This window comes from Nilaparvata lugens, chromosome 12 (assembly GCF_014356525.2).
Source record: "Nilaparvata lugens isolate BPH chromosome 12, ASM1435652v1, whole genome shotgun sequence".
Classification (NCBI taxonomy): domain Eukaryota; kingdom Metazoa; phylum Arthropoda; class Insecta; order Hemiptera; family Delphacidae; genus Nilaparvata; species Nilaparvata lugens.
This window is the reverse complement of record NC_052515.1, coordinates 1,861,463-1,881,209: the sequence shown is the minus strand read 5'-3', so window position 1 is coordinate 1,881,209 and position 19,747 is coordinate 1,861,463. Positions and strand designations below refer to the sequence as shown.

The following is a 19,747-nucleotide window of genomic DNA, read 5'->3' as shown; positions in this document are numbered from 1 at the left end:
CGAGTTTTCCCAGGGATTTATTTATTTATCTATCTATTTATTCCATTAGCATTACAGATCATAATTATAATATGATTGGGAGAAGACAACAGGCATAGCCCAAAACTGTCCTCTCCCAAATTTTTACAAATAAAAGTTTCAAAAAGAATACGGTGAAGATTTCACTTTCACTTCAAAAAGTCCAATTTCCACTTCAAAACTAAATATAAATTATGATAAACAGAACACAATTTATTGATAAACAGAACAGAATTATCTAAAAGACTTATGAGACTTAGTGCAATCGAATTTTTATATCATAAACCTACTACGTTCCAAATTTCGTGAAAATCGTTAGAGCCGTTTTCGAGATCCGTTGAACATAAAAAACCAAATATAAAAATATATTCAGATACAAAGAAAGTGCTCGCTTAATATTATAGGATACATTATCATTATTTGTTAATTTTTTCATCATTATCTTTTAATTTTGTATGTTTTTTGCAGTTGCGCACTGTAAACAGACATTGTCCACAATTGAGCCATTGATACAGTATCATTTGTCACAATTCAGCGATTGATACAGTATCATTATTCTGTTAATTCTTCAATTATTTTCCATTAATTTTACATGTTTTTGCAGTTGTGCACTAATGTAGACATTGTCCACAATATTCAGTCATTGATACAGTATCACTGTTCACAATTCAGCAATTGATACAGTATCATTATTCTGTTTAAATTTCTTTATTTTCTAGTTACTTTATATTTTTTTGCAATTGTTCATTGGATACAGACATTGTTCACAATTCAGCCATTGATACTGTATCATTGTTCTTGATTCATTAATTGATACAGTTTCATTCTTTACAATTCAGCCAATGATACAATATCATTATTATGTCAATTTTTTCATCATTCTCTTTTAATTTTGTATGTTTTTTGCAGTTGTGCACTGGATACAGACATATTGTCCACATTTCAGCCTTTGATACAGTATCATTCGTCAAAATTCAGTCAATGATACAGTATCATTATTCTGTTAATTTTTTCATCATTCTCTTTTAATTTTGTATGTTTTTTCGCTGATGTGCACTGGATACAGACATTTAAATGTCCACTATTAAATCATTGATACAGTATCATTGCTCATATTTCAGCCATTGATACAGTATCATATGTCACAATTCAGCAAATGATACAGTATCATTGCTCATATTTCAGCCATTGATACAGTATCATATGTCACAATTCAGCAAATGATACAGTATCATTGTTCTGTTAAATTTGTTATTATTTTCTATTAATTTTGTATGTTTTGCTTGCAGTTGTGCCCTGGATACAGCCAGCCAGAGTGAGCAGAGCGCCCGTCAGTGCAGCAAAGAACTGGACAGATTGAAACAGGAAATGGTCATTTTGGAGAATGCTAAAGATTCTGCTCTCAAAGAAAATAAGTAAGTTCATTCTCAATATGTTCATTAAAACAGATATATTTGTGATACAACTATAAATAGTGTTGTTCATTCGCTCTAAAAGAAAATTATTCATACGGTAGGTATTTCACATAAAATGATTTAAAAATAATATTGATAAAAAGTATGTTAATTGACACAAATACATTTCGAAGACAAATTTAAACAGTTCTATTGCTTTTGTGGCGCATTTGAATGTTGTTAGGTATTGAAAATTTTGTGAAAGTGAAAACCTCCCATTTTGGACTTTTAATGTTAGTATCTTAATTTAGGAGAGAAACAGTACAAGGTAGGCTATCCCTAAATTTTCTCTTCCGAGCTTCCTCTTCTATGCTTTTTTTGTAAAAATGAAAATACCATAATAAAATGTAATTGATATGAAAAATGATATTATATGAGAATTATTAAGGCATTTGAGTTTCTGAAAACATTTTCATGGTATTACATTCTGTCCAATTGTTAGTAATATAATAATGAATCATTGATAATGTATCGTCTCAACTCGATACGCAACACCAAAATTTGATACAAAACTTCCAAACTTTGAATGAATTCTACAAACCATGTTATGCTATCTTCTTTTCTCTATGATATAGTAGAGTAATATTGAATTATGTATTTTTTTTACAGGAGACTCCAAGACGACTTAGCAGCTATCACCAATGACCACTTGACTAAAGCGAGAGCGCTAGAAGTCTCCAAACGAGAGGTGGAGGATCTGAAAATGCAGCTCCAAGGATATGTCACCGAAGTACGCCATATTGAGGATATCCTCGAGCAAAAGGTAGGCCTAGTTTCATCTATTCATTTATTTATTCATCATTTATTCATTCATTCATCATTTATTCGTTCAATCATTCAGAACCACACAACTTTAAGAAAAGTAACACAGGCCTAGGACCAAAACGGTTCCAATTCTAACTTATAGAACTGTTCAAATGTAGCTAAGGTGTGTCACTTCCACATTTTTGAGTTGAACTCCAATTTACAAGCCAAATTATCATAGAACACAGATTTTGAATTGAAAAATACTTCCAAAATAAATTAAATCCATCACAAACAATAGGAAAAGTCCAAACTTTGAAGAAGTCCATTTCATTAATATTCAAACATTAATTTAGACATTCGTACCATACATATTCACTGATCATTGAAATGCTATGGAAGATACAAAAACAGGCGAATTCTTTTATATTTCTCTCCCAAATCTAGATTCAAATTAAATAAATTTATTTCCCAGAATGTTACATACAAAAATGAGTTATTGTACAATGATATAAAAGAAACCCCCTACAAGACTACAGGTATGTGTGTAGGAGGGAGCTCATTATGATATATAATAAGATCTCTTAACTTATCTGCCTTAACCTATAATACATTATACAAATGATATAACTTATTTTCAAATGGAAAACAAACATAACTAGTAGTTCTGTGAACAGTAGACTTCACGCAGTATTCTCATCCACAAGTACCTGATTGAAACTATAGACCTTATATGGAAATACAGCAATAGACTGGCTTCTCCACACATCTGCGTAATCACTTGTCAGCTGATTTATGATGAATAATTCTATAGTCTGATTTTTACTCTAATATTGGCGTATGAAGTAGGCTCCTTTATCCTTTTGTATTATCCTTGAAATGCAAAATTTCCAAAAATATCCTTGTATATACGTCGACGCGCAATTAAAAAAGGAACATACCTGTCAAATTTCATGAAAATCTATTTCCGCGTTTCGCCGTAAATGCGCAACATATAAATATATAAACATTTAAACATTCAAACATTTAAAATATTACAGTAAGAGAAATGCCAAACCCTCGACTTGAATCTTAGACCTCACTTCGTTCGGTCAATAATTACTACACAGAGTCCATAAAGACGCTGCATTGACTGCGAAGCGTGGGTTAGGCCATCCCCAGTCACAACAAGGATAAAAGAAAGGAGTAAAATCGATTTTAATGGAATAGAAAAATTAAATGAATAAAATAAAAACAAATTTTGCATGAAATGAGAAAGATTGATATATCAGATCAGCTAGAAATGAGGTTGAATCAAATGTAACTTAAATATATTACGATGTTTTGTACTTGTTTTTAGAGGTCATAACGAGGAAAAACAGGAGCACCCTTGAATATTCTTCTCCCAAATTTAGATTTAGATTTTTTTGAAATGAGGTTGAGTTAAATTTAACTTCAATATAATAAGGCGCTCATCGTTATTTGTACGCATTAGGAGATACTGTAGTGTGGTTGCGTTCTGCTAACCTGAGAATTGTAGTAAACCTGACAAACTGAAAGCATGACGCACTGCAATCTTGAGGAACTGAAAATGGGCCTATAACCATCCTCTGTAAATTTATGCAAAATCTTATGCAGAATTTCAATTTAATCAGTGCAATAGTTGAGATGTGATGATGCGTCATTCGTGTATTTCCTATCCCGTTCGTGTATAAGCTAATATTTTGGAAACAATAAAGATGTATAAGAGCTTATTCAAAAAGAGTTTATACAGCTTTCTTGCTGCAAAGGCTTAGGCTACTGTAGAGTGAACGATTTCCGTAATCCTTAGTATATATTGGCACCTAAAAGTTTGAAAAAAGTAGTATAAATACAAGTATAGGCACATTGTTTTAATTTTCTTTATTAAAATAAAATTCTTATATTAAATTTTTTATACATGTTTTAGAAGAATATTATGATCACCCCGACACATATTATTATAGTGGGGTATCATAATTAGAACTAAGTTTAATATAAGCAACTTTTGTATGCATAATAAAATGATTATGTATATGTTTTGTCAATAAACTCCTTTGGTTGAAATTCATTGGAAATCAGAGAAATTATTATTATCTCAGTTTAATTTTGCTCTCTAATTTTGTATTTTATTGATGTGATGGTTATTTCAATAACTTATTCTAGATTTTATTTCTTTGACGATGTTTAACTGTTCATTTTATTGTACTGTATGATATACTGTGTTGAATAAATGGATATCTTATTTTATCTTATAATTCTTTTCTTTATAATAGCATAGAAGACTTATTCCTATTGAATTTATTTCTCTTTTTTCAAAGGAGAAAGAGCGCTCAGACATGTTGGACCACTTCAAGAGTTTGAGTGAGGAGGCAAGTGCCCCTGGAATCGAACAACCACACCCTGGAGAGTCAGGCCAAGTCGAGCAAATCTCTGTTGAGGGCCGCTGAGCAGGAGATTCGCGATCTCAAGAACCACATCGAAGATAAGGATGCGCTGGTTGAGGGATATGAGAAACAGGTACGTATCATCAGATAGCGTGAGAAGATAACCCAGGGTTTCAAAGCTTGTAAGTTTTGTATCAAATGTTGGTGTTGTGTATCAAGTTGAGATGATACTGTATCATGTGTGGTGATACTGTATCATAGTTGTAGTATAGAGTTAAAAGACTAAAATCATCCCATGATTTTTGTAGAATTCATTCAAAGTGTAACAATTCAAACACCCCGCTCTCATAGGCTATTAATTATTGAATACAGTAGCGGAGTCATCACTCAGGCCACCAAATTGGACTTTTGAACTAGTGAGCTGAGAGAGTGATGACCGCGTAGAGGCGAAACTAGAGGGAGAACGTTCCGAGACGCGCTAGAGAAAGGTTGTGCGTGAGATAGTGAGATGTAGTTTTTAGTAATGTGATTGAGGAGTGATTATTTTTAGAGAGAGAGAGTATAGATGTTTGTTATGGGATTTTTTCAATAGAGTGAGATTTTTTTGGTGAATTTGCGTATTTATTTAATAATATATCCTATAAAAGTAGCAGGGCCCAGGACCCTAAAAACCTGGTGGTGGCAGCGCTACTGGAGAGCACTGTCATGCTCGCACGCACGCCACAAAAGTTTGGAAGTTTTGTGGAAAATGTTGGTGTCGTGTATCAAGTTGAGATGATACTGTATCACATTGTGTTGGTTCTGTATCATGTGTGGTGATACTGTATCATGTGTGGTGATACTGTATCATGTGTGGTGATTACTGTATCATAGTTGTAGTATAGAGAAAAGGCAGCATTAGAAGATATCCCATGATTTGTAGAATTCATTCAAAGTTTGGAAGTTTTGTATCAACTTTTGGTGTTGTGTATCAAGTTGAGATGATACTGTATTATAATGTGTTGATACAGTATCAAGTTGAGATGATACTGTATCATGTGTGGTGATACTGTATCATAGTTGTAGTATAGAGAAAAGATAGCATTAGAAGATATCCCATGATTTGTAGAATTCATTCAAAGTTTGGAAGTTTTGTATCAAATTGTGGTGTTGTGTATCAAGTTGAGATGATACTGTATCATATTGTGTTGATACAGTATCAAGTTGAGATGATACTGTATCATGTGTGGTGATACTTCATCATAGTTCTTGTAGTATAGAGAAAAGATAGCATTAGAAGATATCCCATGATTTGTAGAATTCATTCAAAGTTTGGAAGTTTTGTATCAAATTGTGGTGTTGTGTATCAAGTTGAGATGATACTGTATTATATTGTGTTGATACAGTATCAAGTTGAGATGATACTGTATCATGTATGGTAATACTGTATCATAGATGTAGTATAGAGAAAAGATGGCATTAGAAGATATCCCATGATTTTGTAGAATTCATTCAAAGTTTGGAAGTTTTGTGAAAAATGTTGGTGTCGTGTATCAAGTTGACATGATACTGTATCATGTGTGGTGATACTGCGTCATAGTTGTAGTATAGATAATAGACAGCATTAGAAGATATCCCATGATTTGTAGAATTCATTCAAAGTTTGGAAGTTTTGTATCAAATTTTGGTGTTGTATATCAAGTTGAGATGATACTGTATTATATTGTGTTGATACAGTATCAAGTTGAGATGATTTATCATTTATTGTGATAAATTTTCAAACTGATAATTATTCAAACTAATGTTAAGTTCAAGGCTTGTCATTTAAGAATTATTAATAACATCTATCACTTTTTGATAATTACTTAATTTACCCTATTACTTAGAGTGACCCAGAATAACGGGAACTTTTAAAAACGCCATAAAACGTTAGTGGGAAGGGCAAAAATGATTTTATTCAAACTAATGTAAAGTTCAAGACTTGCCATTTGAGTATTATTAATAACATCTATCACTTTTTGACAATTACTTCTTCAAGATGGCTTCCTCCTGCACGAATACACTCTTGAAATCTGTGTTGAGATTCCTGAACGATTGCTGCAACATTTCAGCTGGGATATTGATAATTTCATTTTGAATTGTCTGTTATGATTCAACTACAGTTATTGGTCAAGTTGTGAAAACGTTTGATTTGAGATAGCTCCACAAACAGAAAATCGCAGGTGGACAGATCATGGGACCAGGAAACGCAGATGTTGCAGCGATCAATGAGGAATCGTCAACACAGATTTCAAGAGTGTATTCGTTCAAAAAGAAGCCATCTTAAAGAAGTAATTGTAAAAAAGTGATAGATGTTATTAATAATTCTCAAATGGCAAGTCTTGAACTCTAAATTAGTTTGAATAAAATCATTTTTGCCTTCCCACTAATGTTTTATGGTGTTTTTAAAAGTTCCTGTTATTCTGTGTCACTCTGTATAAGAAGATATGTCATGGTATAAGGCGTTAAGGTTCCAAATTTCACTGTTAACTCAAGCCGATAATAGATCATTTTTGGTGAAGCCATATCTCAATAATAGGAGAGGACAGTTGCTAGAAAATTATAACCCTATCTGCTGTTATGAATGATGGACAAGGATAGCAACACCAATGTAAATCAAATACTGCAATAATTGATTATAACGTTGACCTCACAATTTTGCGATATACATTTGTGAACTTCTAAATTTTCTTTCACTATCTTTATCAAATTGTGATTATTCTCAATTTTCTGTTGCAGATATCTGAGTTGACAACGCACATAGCTTGCCTAGAAATGAAACTGGCCAATGAGAGTGAGCAGATCCAAATGTTAGAGAGAGAGCTGACCGCTGTGAGAGAGCACTGCTCCAAACTGGACAACCAGAAGCAGGAGTTGGCGAGACAGGTGTCTGACCAAGAAACTAATAAGAAAAAGGTAACAGAAAAAGCAATAAAAAAATTATGTTAACTCAAACATTTAAAATCATTATTTGCATAAGAACGGCACAGTATGAGATGCTTTTGTGCAACTGGACCTTAGTATTGCTTGACAGTATCACCATAGAGAAAGGATAACATAAAAAATATCCAATGGTATAGGAAGTTTAAGTTCCAATGTTTTGTTAATTCAAGCCGACTACTGTTGACTACTGGCAATTATTAGTGTGTTGTTGGGAGTGTAAGAGTGTAAGAACGGCACAGTATGAGAGACTACCAGCGTCACATAGCTTCACCAAAAATAACAACTAGGACTATCGGCTTGAGTTAACAGTGGAAATTGGAACATAAACGCCCTATACCATGGGATATCTTCTTATGTTTTCTCTATGGTTATATGTAATGGTTCTTCATAATTTTCATCCTCTTTTCGTTATATTATCAGATTTAATTCAAACATAACATACTTTTTGGACTAGTATGAATCAAAATGAGATATCTCCTTGTGCTATATTGTCTCTATGGTTATATTAAATAGTTATTTATTATTTTCATTCTCTTTCCCTTATATTATCAAATTTAATTCAAACATAACCAACGTTTTGGATTAGTTTGAATCAAAATTCGGGGAGGCAAAAGTTTTGGGCTGTGCCTATTGATCCTTCCTCAATCATTTCATTGAGGGTTAAGTGTAAGAGAGGGCTGACTGCGCCCTACCTTCGCCCTCCCAGGTATAAAATAAAGGCAGTCATTCTATTCTATTTCAATGTATATAATTGAATTAATAAATAAATGAATTTTTGTTCAGGTTGAGAAAGAATACCACAAAGTGCAAGCAAGACACGACGATCTCGAGGAAGAATTGAACAGAGAGCGAAAGAATTCGGCAACATTGGAGAATGTTCTGGCTGCCACCCGTCAAGAAACTTTGGAGAAAAAGTTGAGCAACAAAGAACTTCGCCAGCAAGTTGAGAAACTTGAAGAAAAAGTCGCCGAACTTCAGAGAAAACTGTAAGTTTTCAAATTTTGTCTGTTTATTTCAAATTGAAAACTTCTGAAAATTTCTTGAAGCCTGAACTATGTTATTGAACAATATTTAGAATTTGTAATCAACTCTCTTGTGTGGTACTGAGAATAATTGACTATGTCTGCTTTTGCGTTTACACCAGAGTTGTCAACTGAGTTTTCAATAAACTGAGGCATTTGTTGCCAAGTTATTGGAAAAAAAACAGCAACATTTGACGTTAAACTTGTGAAAATCCTTGTTTTCAATCAAATTTTTGTTGCAAATTTCTTGAAAAACATAGCAAAATTTTGACGTCAACTTGAGCAAATCCTTGTTATCAACAAAAGTTTTGTTTCCCATTCGGTATGGGAACTATTGCTGGATGGCTTGAGGTTAGAGGATTTAATAATTTTATAAATGTGACAAATTGATTCAATTATTTTAAAGATGAAAATATTGTTAAACTGACAAAAAAAATAAAAGTTTTGTTTCCCACTCGGTATGGGAACTATTGCTGGATGGCCTAAGGTTAGTGGATTTAATAATTTTATAGATGTGACAAATTGACTCAATTACTTTAAAAATGAAAATATTGTTAAACTGTCGATGCCTGTTTTAAAGTTGTTTTATTCTATGGCAAATAATGATATTGTATTTTTATATTCTTAAACACTGAGAAAGTTGCCAACAAAATGTTCCCCTCTACAAGTCCACGCCGACTTCAATATTGTTGTTGAAAATTATTTGTGGACAACATTTTGTTGACAAATGTGATGTAAACGCAGCTATATTGAATGGAGAGGAACGTGAAAATTGAAAATTCAAGTACCCTGTTTTCAACTTTATTTTATTTCTCACAAGTTTCGACTATCAGTGTCATTTTACAATTTTTATATAAATACGAGTAGCCCTGGCTATAAAATGAATGAATGGAAGAATTCTCTTCCCAACATATTTTCAAAATTATTTCAATTTGTGTGTGTGTGTGTGTGTGTGTGTGTAGTTCTCTGTTTCGAAAATGATGGAGCCTTTATGGCTTGATAACTATTGTGATTATTTGGAATTGAATTGTGATTGAAATACAAATCTGATTATTGTCAAGAAATGTTTTGAAATAACTCAACTGTTTTGAAACTAATCATGGCAATAAAAATGCTTTAAGACAAGAGATTTCAAAATACATGTATTTCGATGTAGGATGTAATACCAAGCTATATATGGTATTAATAGTACACTATTGTGATTTTTTAATCTAATTCTTATAAATGTAGAGAATTGTTTTGAAATAAATTTGTTCTCTGACAGAAATCATTGCTCTGAGACAATGCCCAATGTAATACACAGTTATGTATGGTAGTAATTTACTTATTTAACAACAATGACAAATCAACTAAATCATAAAATGATTGGAAACGAAAAAACAGGCTTTATAGTCCTTACTATTCCATTCCCGAATTTTGATTGCATATTAGTCCATAAGAGGTTATGATTCTTCAGCAGTTTTAAACACATACATCTTGATCCCAAATAATCAAACTATAATAGCTCACTATATTGATTATTTTGAATTTAATTGTGATAAATGACAAGAAATGTTTTTAAATAACCATGTTTTTCTGGCAGAAACCACGGCAACGACGCTCTGAGACAATGCCAAGCTGACACGGCTGACTATCACCAGCAGTTGGCCGATTTGAGACGAGAAGTCACCAACGAACGATTTGAGAGAGCTCGAGCTGACGAAAGGTACGTGAAATTTCAAAAGTAAACTTATAAAATGAATTGATAAATAATTATTATCAAACTAAAAATTCAAAGTTAAATTCTGTAAATCATCCCGGAGTCTTCAGCTACTGCAAAGAATATTGACAATAGGGTAAACAGTGTCACGTTACAAGAATTATAAAACTAGCCAATGCCAATGTTTGATCAAAAACTAAAATAAATATGGCTCTTACTAATTATGTAATAGCACATAATTGTTTATGCTGAAATCACAACAGCTAGATGGAAATTCTATGAGAGCAACTATCCATAAATTATTTGCCAGCCCAGGAATCGAACCCATTACCTCCTTATAAAAAACTATTCAACAGGCTGCCGCTAGAAATTAGAGCGCTTCCAGTTGGTCGTTTCAAGATGGTAGTTAGCAAGTGGGTTACATCCAAGTCCTTCTATACAGTGCAAGAGTTTCTTGAATGTGATATTGTTATTAATGTCTAGCAGAGTAAAGTTTGTATGTTTGTCTTGTTCACAAATAAGCTATAAATTGTGATAAAAGTGAAACTTGTGGTACAGTGTTAAGTGTTTTAGTCAGTTTTGTGTGTTGCTTTTTTGTATGATTGTACTCGGTTGGTTCAGTTGTTGGTTGTTTTGTAAATTGGTATCTTTTATTGTATTGTTACTTCCGCCAGTGTTATGATTTTGTTACTTCTATTGTATTGTTTGTATTGTGACTTTTGCCTATTACTGCATTGCATATCTTTATTGGTAATAAAATATATTTTATTCTTATTCTTAAAATTGCTAGTCAGGCATGCTTAAACCAATCTCTGGATGCCAGTACTCATTTTATACTAATCCATAGCGGCCAGCCAATCTACATATTGTCCTTAAGCCTAGTTTATACGATGCCAATTGGCGAGACAATTGTCATAAGGCAACTGACTGGCATGAAATTATTGTCTTCGTATAAACACTTCAGGCCAATTGTCTTGACAATTGGCCCGAAATTCAACTGTCTCCGGGAGTAGAGACTATGGACAGTCAATTGGTCCCAGCGAGCCCCCCACCACTCGGAATCTCAGTTGTCACGACAATTGGCGCCGTGTGAACGGTGTAGGCCAGTAGCGCTGTCTTGGTTTTGCCAGTTCAGCTGTTTAGTCACAACAGATGACGGGAACTCGGACATGTTCAGCTGTCAACGGACGTGCCAATAGTTGGCCGCGTATAAACATCATCTCGTCTAACTGGCCTGGCCTCCGACATTCCGCAACCACGTGATGACAATTGTCCAAAGATAACTGTCTCGCCAATTGGCATCATATAAACTAGGCTTTGAAGAGAAAATTTCTGTTTCTCAATAATTATTTTACTATTTTTCTCTAATTTATGTATTTTCTTTCGGTCACTCTCATTACAATGAATCCAGTACCAGAATCTAGTACATTTTTCAAAAACCATCTCATTTCTCTTATCTCTGTTTCTTAACCATTTTTCTCTATTTTCTCTCATTTATTGTCTTTATAGTGAGGTGCACGTTATAATGGCAGTATTTGATTAGCAATGGAATTGCTATCCTTGTCTATTGCTATCATCCAACAAAGCAGATAGCGCTATCTCTTTCTCGCTTTGCTCTGTTGCCAGATCGTCTTTTAACAATGTAGAATTGATAATAAACGAAATATTTCATACTTATTATGAAATTATTAAAAAAATTATTTTCCTGCTTAATAATATATAATTGATTATTTTAAACGAGAATGAACAGTTAATATTACATCAATAAACCTGTATCAGCTACCGTCTATAGAAGGCATTGACAAGACAGAGGAACGGCAAAGTTGTTCTCCTATCTCTCTCCAATGTCATTATAACGTGGACCTCACTATATAGATCATTGAAATGAGTTTAGCTCAATAATCGTGCGAGCATCTTTCCTTTTTTACTATATCCGTTCCTCAACCAATATTTCCCTATAATTTACTTTATATATTTTCTTCTAATCTCTGCCATTTCACTATCTGTGTTGTTGTGAAGGGGACTTCAATTATTTTAATTTTTGTGTTTAGTGAAGTCTAAACTCGAGCTCCGCAAGGGTCCATTTTAGAACTAGACAAACTGAAAACTTGAAGTATTGAAAATAGGCCTATAACCATCCACGGTTAATTAAGAATATGCAAAATTTCAAGTTAATCAGTCCAGTAGTTGAGACGTGATGATGCGTCAAACATAATTGTCCTTCCCCCTACGTGTATAAGCCAGTTCTTTCCTTTATCATAGCATAGATGAGATGGTTTTCATTTCTTTTTGTCGTTCTTTTTGACCACTTCCTCCACTCTGATGCATGTGATATTGTCATTTTATCTTCATCTCTGTCTTAGAATTTATGTAAGTTTGAAAAAACTTGAAAATATTGACGATTTTATTGTTTGTTGGGCAGATCTTTGATGTCGCCTTCATCTCTATCCTTATCGCCCACATGATCTTCGGCTAGTGGAGCAAATACTCCCACAGTTCATGTTTCAGTACAGATATCTATGGATGATTTCACTGCTAAATAGTCAACTAGATGAGGGGTCGTCTCTATTTTCAAGGACAGTTATAATTAAGTCAGGATTAATGTGTGCTAAGAATTGCTTGAACCCTCTCTATTTTCTAGGACAGTTAAAATTAAATCAGAACTAATCTGTGATAGAAATTGCTTGAACCATTTGACTAACTAATGTCACTAACCTGCTAATGTTTCTCTGCTAAATGCTGAATTCGGTGAATTTATTATGAGATCGTCTCTATTTCCATGGACAATAATAATTAAGTTAGTATCAATTCCGTAGAAAATAAGAATTGCTTGAACTACAGTTGGAAATAAATTTGAAGTTGCATTTGTTCAAATGCTAATTAATGAATAATTATTATCAAACGGAAATCTAAATGCTGTAAATCACCCCGAAGGCTTCTGCTACAGCAAATATTGACAACAGGGTAAACAGCTAGATGGAAATTCGATGAGCGCTACTATACAAAAAGTATTTGTCAGCCCGGGAATGACAAATAATTTTTGTAAAGTAGCGCTCATCGAATTTCCATCTAGATCTTTACCCTGTTGTCAATATTTGCAGTAGCACAAGTCTTCGAGGTGATTTACAGCATTTATTTGTGATTTTCGATTGATAATAATTAATTGCTTGAACCCTTTGATTGACTAATATGCCACTAACTAGTTGTGACCATGTCACTAATAGAGACGATCTCATAATAGATTAATGTTTCTCTGCTGAATGGTGAATTTATCATGGATCGTCTCTATTTCCATGAACAATAATAATTAAGTTAGGATTAATTCGATAGAAAATTTATAGAGCCCATGATCTGATAACATGGTCGTAGCTTGAATTGGAATATATGATAGGACATTATTTATTGAAAGCATTCATTCTAGTTTTGAAGATCAGCCTTCTATATTCATGTACATAATAGTGATTGAGTACAGCTTAGGCCCGGTTGCACAAAAGCCGGTTAAATTTTAACCGTCATTAATTCCACGTGAACCAATCAGAGAAGCCGTCTTATCAAAAATACCTCTTATTGGTTTTTTTTAATTAATCACGTTTAAAATTCAACCGGCTTCTGTGCAACCGGCACTCAGTATGATAGAAATTGTTTGTAACCATTTACTGACAATTTTGCAAATGGACCATGATAGAATCTAGATTAATGTAATAGGAATATTGTATTTTAAACATTGATAGTATGGTATCATCTCTATTTTTATTGACAATAGTCATTGAATTTGAGATTTTTTATGGGATTGCTTCAACAATCGCTATTCATCTAACAATTCACTGTTGTTAATTGAATATCTACTGACAATTTAAACATGACAAAATCACTATTAGCAAGGTTTTTAGTTGTTGGGTTGAGTAAATGTAATAGAAAAAGGAATATTCTATTTGCAAACATCTATTAACAATTATTGAAAAAAACACAACATAAGAAGATAAAGTACGGTACCCGTTATTTAAAATATTTCAAAAGTCTATATTACAATATTATTACCAGTAATATATATATATATATATATATATATATATATATATATATATATATATATATATATATGAGTTTATATTACAATATTACAACTAGTTTTGGAATTTGGCCATTTTCAAGTTCAAATGAAAGGGTAACTACTTTATGTTCTTATATTGTGTTTTCTATTAACCTATTAACAGGTTACAAATGAGCCATTATTTAAGCTTGAAATTATTTGATAGAGGTTGTCTTGGAAAACAATAATTTATTTCAAAAACATTGACATTAACACATGTAGAAATAGAATTGAAACTATTGTTTGGAATTGAAAGTGCACATGTCCATTTTTTTCACAAATCACTATTTATTTCATTATAAGTTAACATTTTACAAATTTCAACTCCATAACGTGTTTTATAATATCTGTATTCATCAATAAATACTTACATATAAGTGATGGAATTTGCAGCAATGTGAATAAAAACAGTTTTTTTTTTGCATTGGTGAACAATTTGTATTTATGGACATTTCATTTCATTTATTGTATAAAGCACTATAATCATAATATATATTATAGAATATATAATTTATTATGACCTAGGAGGAAAAACTAGGCATGTGCACTTCTAATCCTAAACAATTCAGTTGAGTGAATGGGGCAGTTGAAATATTGATGAGAATGTATGTATGCTAATGTAACTAATGCTTCATTAGTTAAGACCATTTTGTTGACTAGTTTTTAGACCAATTTTGATCAATTTTTAATGTTTCTGACTTCATCAGTTCATGACGGTATTATGTACTAATTCTAGTAGTATGCCGGTTACACAAAAGCCGATTAACTCCATGAGAACCAATCAGAGAAACCGTCCTATCACTAGTAGTTCTGCGAACAGTAGACTCGCTCTTGAATAGCCTACACTTTCAAACTAATAAGAAGGCCATTAAGAAGTACAGTATATTGTGAATTTATCCATGACATATATTATTTTCTCCTTGAAAGTGCTAAAGACTTGTTTCTAGGGACACGGACTTATAATGTCTACAAATTTTTAACAATTAATTATAAGAAATCGGTCACTGACAGAAAAATGGAATATGCAGTAGGCAATTAGACCATGAATCGTCTCACAGACGATAGTGAGACGGAAATGATTCTAATAACATGGATATGTTGGTGACAATGACAGGATGACAGGAGGTTGCTAATAATGTTTTTCATGAAAAGTGGATTCAATGTTATGGCGGCTTGTTATGCCTATGCAGTATGTTTATGCTCACAAGTCAGTTTCCGATCTCAAATCTCATACTAAAGCGAAAACAAGAGCTAATAACTAAGCTGTGATGTCTCGGCCGGTTCGGTAGGTCTAGAAACTATTCATCTATGAAACAGGGAAATCGTGTTGAAAAGGGAAGAAATGGTACAATCAAGTGAGAAGTTTTCTTCAATTAATAAATACAGTATGATTTGGAGCGGCTCAGACGTTTCAAGGTTCACCGCTGACAACTCTTGTCCTCTATCGATAGCATTCCAACGATACCATTCATTCAATACAGCACATTTTAGAGCGGCGCAATTTATATTCAATTTATATTAAAACCGGAGGTCTTATCAAAAATCGTTACACATACGTTTCTGTGCCTTGTTTCAAAGAACTTGCATACCAAATTTCATCCAAATCGGACAATAACTGAGACTGTAACTGCGGTACTAACAAACAAACAGACAAAAGCCGATCGAGTCGAAACTAAGACCTCAGCTTCGCTTCGGTCAAAATAGGCCTTCTCTGATTGGTTCTCATGTAATCAATCAATTTAACCGGCTTTTCTGCAACCGGGCCTAAGCTTCTTAGATTATTAACAGCATTATGGTGGTATCATGTGCTTATTATAGTAGTTTCTTAGATCGATAATAACATTATTCCCATTGTATCTAAAGTATCTATTTTAACTGATAGTAACATAGTTATGTACTGGAATGTTATAGTGAGGTCCACGTTATGATACAGTATCAACACAACCTGATACAGTATCAAACCAATATGATACAGTATAACCACAAATGATACAGTATCTCACTATAGTGCGATCCACGTTATAATGACAGTATTTGATCAACTTGGTTTGCTATCCTTGTCTATCATTCGACAAAGCCGGTGGTACTATCCTTCTCTAGTCCACAACGATGCCAATTATGTTTTTAACAGTGTAGAATATAATTAATTAATGCATAGAATCGGCATCGCTATTCTCCTATCTTTATCCACTGCCATTATAACGTGGACCTCACTATAGAATCCTAAATTTCATGATGTTAATATGAAGAATAGCATTATTTAGTCAGTATTAAAATTTCTAAAAATTTCATCTAATCTTCATCTACTAAATTCAACTGCATTGAATTAAAAACAAACATAGACTTTTACTTTTCTATTGCAAGGAAATACGGAAATATATTTATGTGCATGAAAAATAAGTTAGTATGAATAATACCGTAGAGAAACAATAGCGTAAGTATATATCCCATGGTATAGGGCGTTTATGTCGCAACTTCTACTGTTATCTCAAGCCGATAGTCCACGTATTTCTTTCCCATGAAGCTGTGTGACGCTGGTAGTCTCTCATACTGTGCCGTTCATACACTCTCACCCCAAAAAGACAGTAAAAATCTACAATAATCGATAGTAATCGACTTGAGATAACAGTAAAAGTTGCGACATAAACCGTATACCATGGGATATCTACTTACGCTATTGCTTCTCTATGATAATAATCAATCATCTAGAGCTTAAACTATTAATAAAATTATGGATATTATATATATTTAATTTCTTTGACAATAAAACTCTCATGCAAGGGAGGCTTCCCTGTACGCATGAAGGAGTTGTTGCAGACCCTAAAAATATCTTATAGTTGAAAAAATATTCTTACTTATTCACTGATTTATCTTACTTGACAGAAGAAATATAATAGAAATTTGGTGTTTTAACTGTAGCAAGCTCACAATCTATGGTTATACAATAAGTACAAAGTTAGTAGACAGACTACTGTCTATAAGTACGAGTAAGTTTGAAAAGTTCTTCTCAAAAAATTACACTTAAAACGGAAATATTGTGGGTCTTTGCAATTTGATAATTTTAATAACATGTGAAATTAACATTATCTATTCTATTCTCTATAGTAGAAAGAGCTCTCTTTTCTATACATCTGCAAAGCCTCACAATAATAGAAGTGAAAACAAAATTTCTTTAGATTTCATAACAAAAAGCCAGCTTTGTCTTATCAAACTCGTATCACTCAAAGTAATCTCTATATATAAAAATGAATGTCTGTTTGTGTGCTTGCTGGTTTGTTAGTTTGTTTGTTCCCTATAGACTCGAAAACTACTTGACAGAACGGCATGAAACTTTGGGAATATGTTGTGTGAATATTGGGGATGGTTTCTGACCAGTAATTTTAATAGGGGGATTAGTAATTATTATTTATTAATCCATTTTACAGACCTATGTTTTTGAAATTTTAGGCCGAGTGGCTACTTATAATTTAGCATCTCAAGTTACCAGCTGTATAATAAACACGTCACCCTGTGATCAATTATTGTGTACTGGTATTAAAACGTTGGTTTGGAGTTGAAGTTAGTGTACCGTAGTTGATTGGTACCATCTGTAGTAATGTCTATAATCGTTCCTTAGAAGACCTATACAAATAATTATCACTCCCCTATCATTGAGAAACTGGAAAATAATTATTTTATCTCATGAAAGAGAGCTGTTCATATTGCAATCATTAATTAATGAAAAATGACAGACTAAATTGACTTTTTTTTAATTTAGCTTAGCTTATATTCATCCTAAAATTAAAGATGGAAAGAATAGGAATTCTGTGTAATTCATCGTACATCGCATAATTCCTGGACCATATATTGACAATCAACAACTATGAAAACATTAAATTCATCTTTGAAACACTGATTTAACCTATCAATTTTTCAAAATTCAACACTACTGATAGATATTACTACGTATTGAGATGTAAATGAGAATATTGATTGTCAGATAAATTTCATGATTCACCAAATAAAGTCAAGTGTGACATGAGAAACATTGACTTTTTGGCGGTACGAAGTTCGCCGGGTAAGGTAGTAAACAATAATTAATCATCTTGAAAAAGCTGTCAATTTTCAAAACTCATCTCTTTTCAACATTTTCGTTTATTATTCGGGTTAGTGATGTAGTATATTACACTTTATTAAGTAATAAAGCAATTAATTACAGAGCACAACAAACTGAACAAGAACTCAACAAAGTTTGTGAAGACCTGAAATCTGCCAATGAAGAGATAGAGTGTCTTGAGAAGTGTGTTGCCAAATTCAAGGAGAAGGTTGTTGAAGCTGAAAACGCTGTCAATAAAAAGGTTGGTTTTAATTGGTTTTCTTAACTATTTATGAAGAAAATTCATGCATTTTAGTAATGAATCTATAGTGAGATTCACGTTATAATGTCAGTGAAAATGATACAACTACAGAGTTGCCAATTCTCTGTGTTACCACCGCCTTCTATAGTAGATGGCTCTGTGGTTCAAGTAATTTATTTATTTATTTATTCATATACGAATACAATCCAGGTAAAAACAACAGGCATTTGCCCAAAACTGACCTAAACCTTAAGTATCGTAATCCTGTTATATCTAGTTTAGGCCCGGTTGCTCAAAGGCCTGTTAGATTTTAATCGTTATTTAATGCCACCTGAACGGATCAGAGAATCCACCTTTTCGAAGAATTATTCTCTGATTGGTTCTCTTGACATTTAATCATGATTAAAATTCAAGAAGCTTCTTTAAAATTGCAACCGGACAGTGATAATATTCGTTGATTCTTGTTGAAAATGATCAACACTCTATCTTTAGTCGTCAAGAAAATATGTTTCTCATGATTTTATAATAAATGTTCATAATTGAGAAGAAATATTTTTGTGGTTCATTCGGGGGCGCGACAGTCGAGACCGACGACAGTCGAGGCCTGCGACAGTAGAGGACTGTTTTACAGTCCTCTACGGTCGTAGGCCTCGACTGTCGGGAGTGTACGAATATTGAAGAGTCCTCTACTGTCGCCTAACGCAGGCGACATTTGAGGCCTCTTTTTCAGGTATCCTCTCCCGTCGTAGGTCTCGACTGTCGGGGCTGTACAAAAATTGGAGAGGCCTCAACTGTCGCCTAACGCAGGCGACATTTGAGGCCTCTTTTTCAGGAGTCCTCTCCCGTCGCTGGCCTCGAATGTCGCTGGTCTCGACTGTCGGGCCTGTACAAAAATTAGAGACTCGCTTGCAGCAGACGACAGTTGAGGACACATCCTACTGCGATTCCAGACAAAATACATTTTGTAATTATTATAACTTCTGATTTGTTGAAAACCAAATAATGGAAACTTCCTTCATAAAAAAAGCATATGAACTT

At 33.1% G+C, this 19,747-nt stretch overlaps 1 protein-coding gene across 1 annotated transcript in view; it reads left to right on the top strand.

Moving 5' to 3' along the window:
• The first annotated feature begins 1,307 nt into the window (after window positions 1-1,307).
• LOC111058756 (myosin-11-like) overlaps window positions 1,308-19,747 on the top strand; it is a 38,601-nt gene continuing 20,161 nt past the window's right edge. The window contains exons 1-7 of the mRNA XM_039438631.1: window positions 1,308-1,433; window positions 2,082-2,235; window positions 4,535-4,733; window positions 7,358-7,534; window positions 8,345-8,547; window positions 10,166-10,288; window positions 18,571-18,709. Of these exons, the coding sequence (XP_039294565.1) occupies window positions 7,394-7,534; window positions 8,345-8,547; window positions 10,166-10,288; window positions 18,571-18,709 (606 nt within the window). The 5' untranslated portion in view covers window positions 1,308-1,433; window positions 2,082-2,235; window positions 4,535-4,733; window positions 7,358-7,393. The remainder of the gene's footprint in view (window positions 1,434-2,081; window positions 2,236-4,534; window positions 4,734-7,357; window positions 7,535-8,344; window positions 8,548-10,165; window positions 10,289-18,570; window positions 18,710-19,747) is intronic.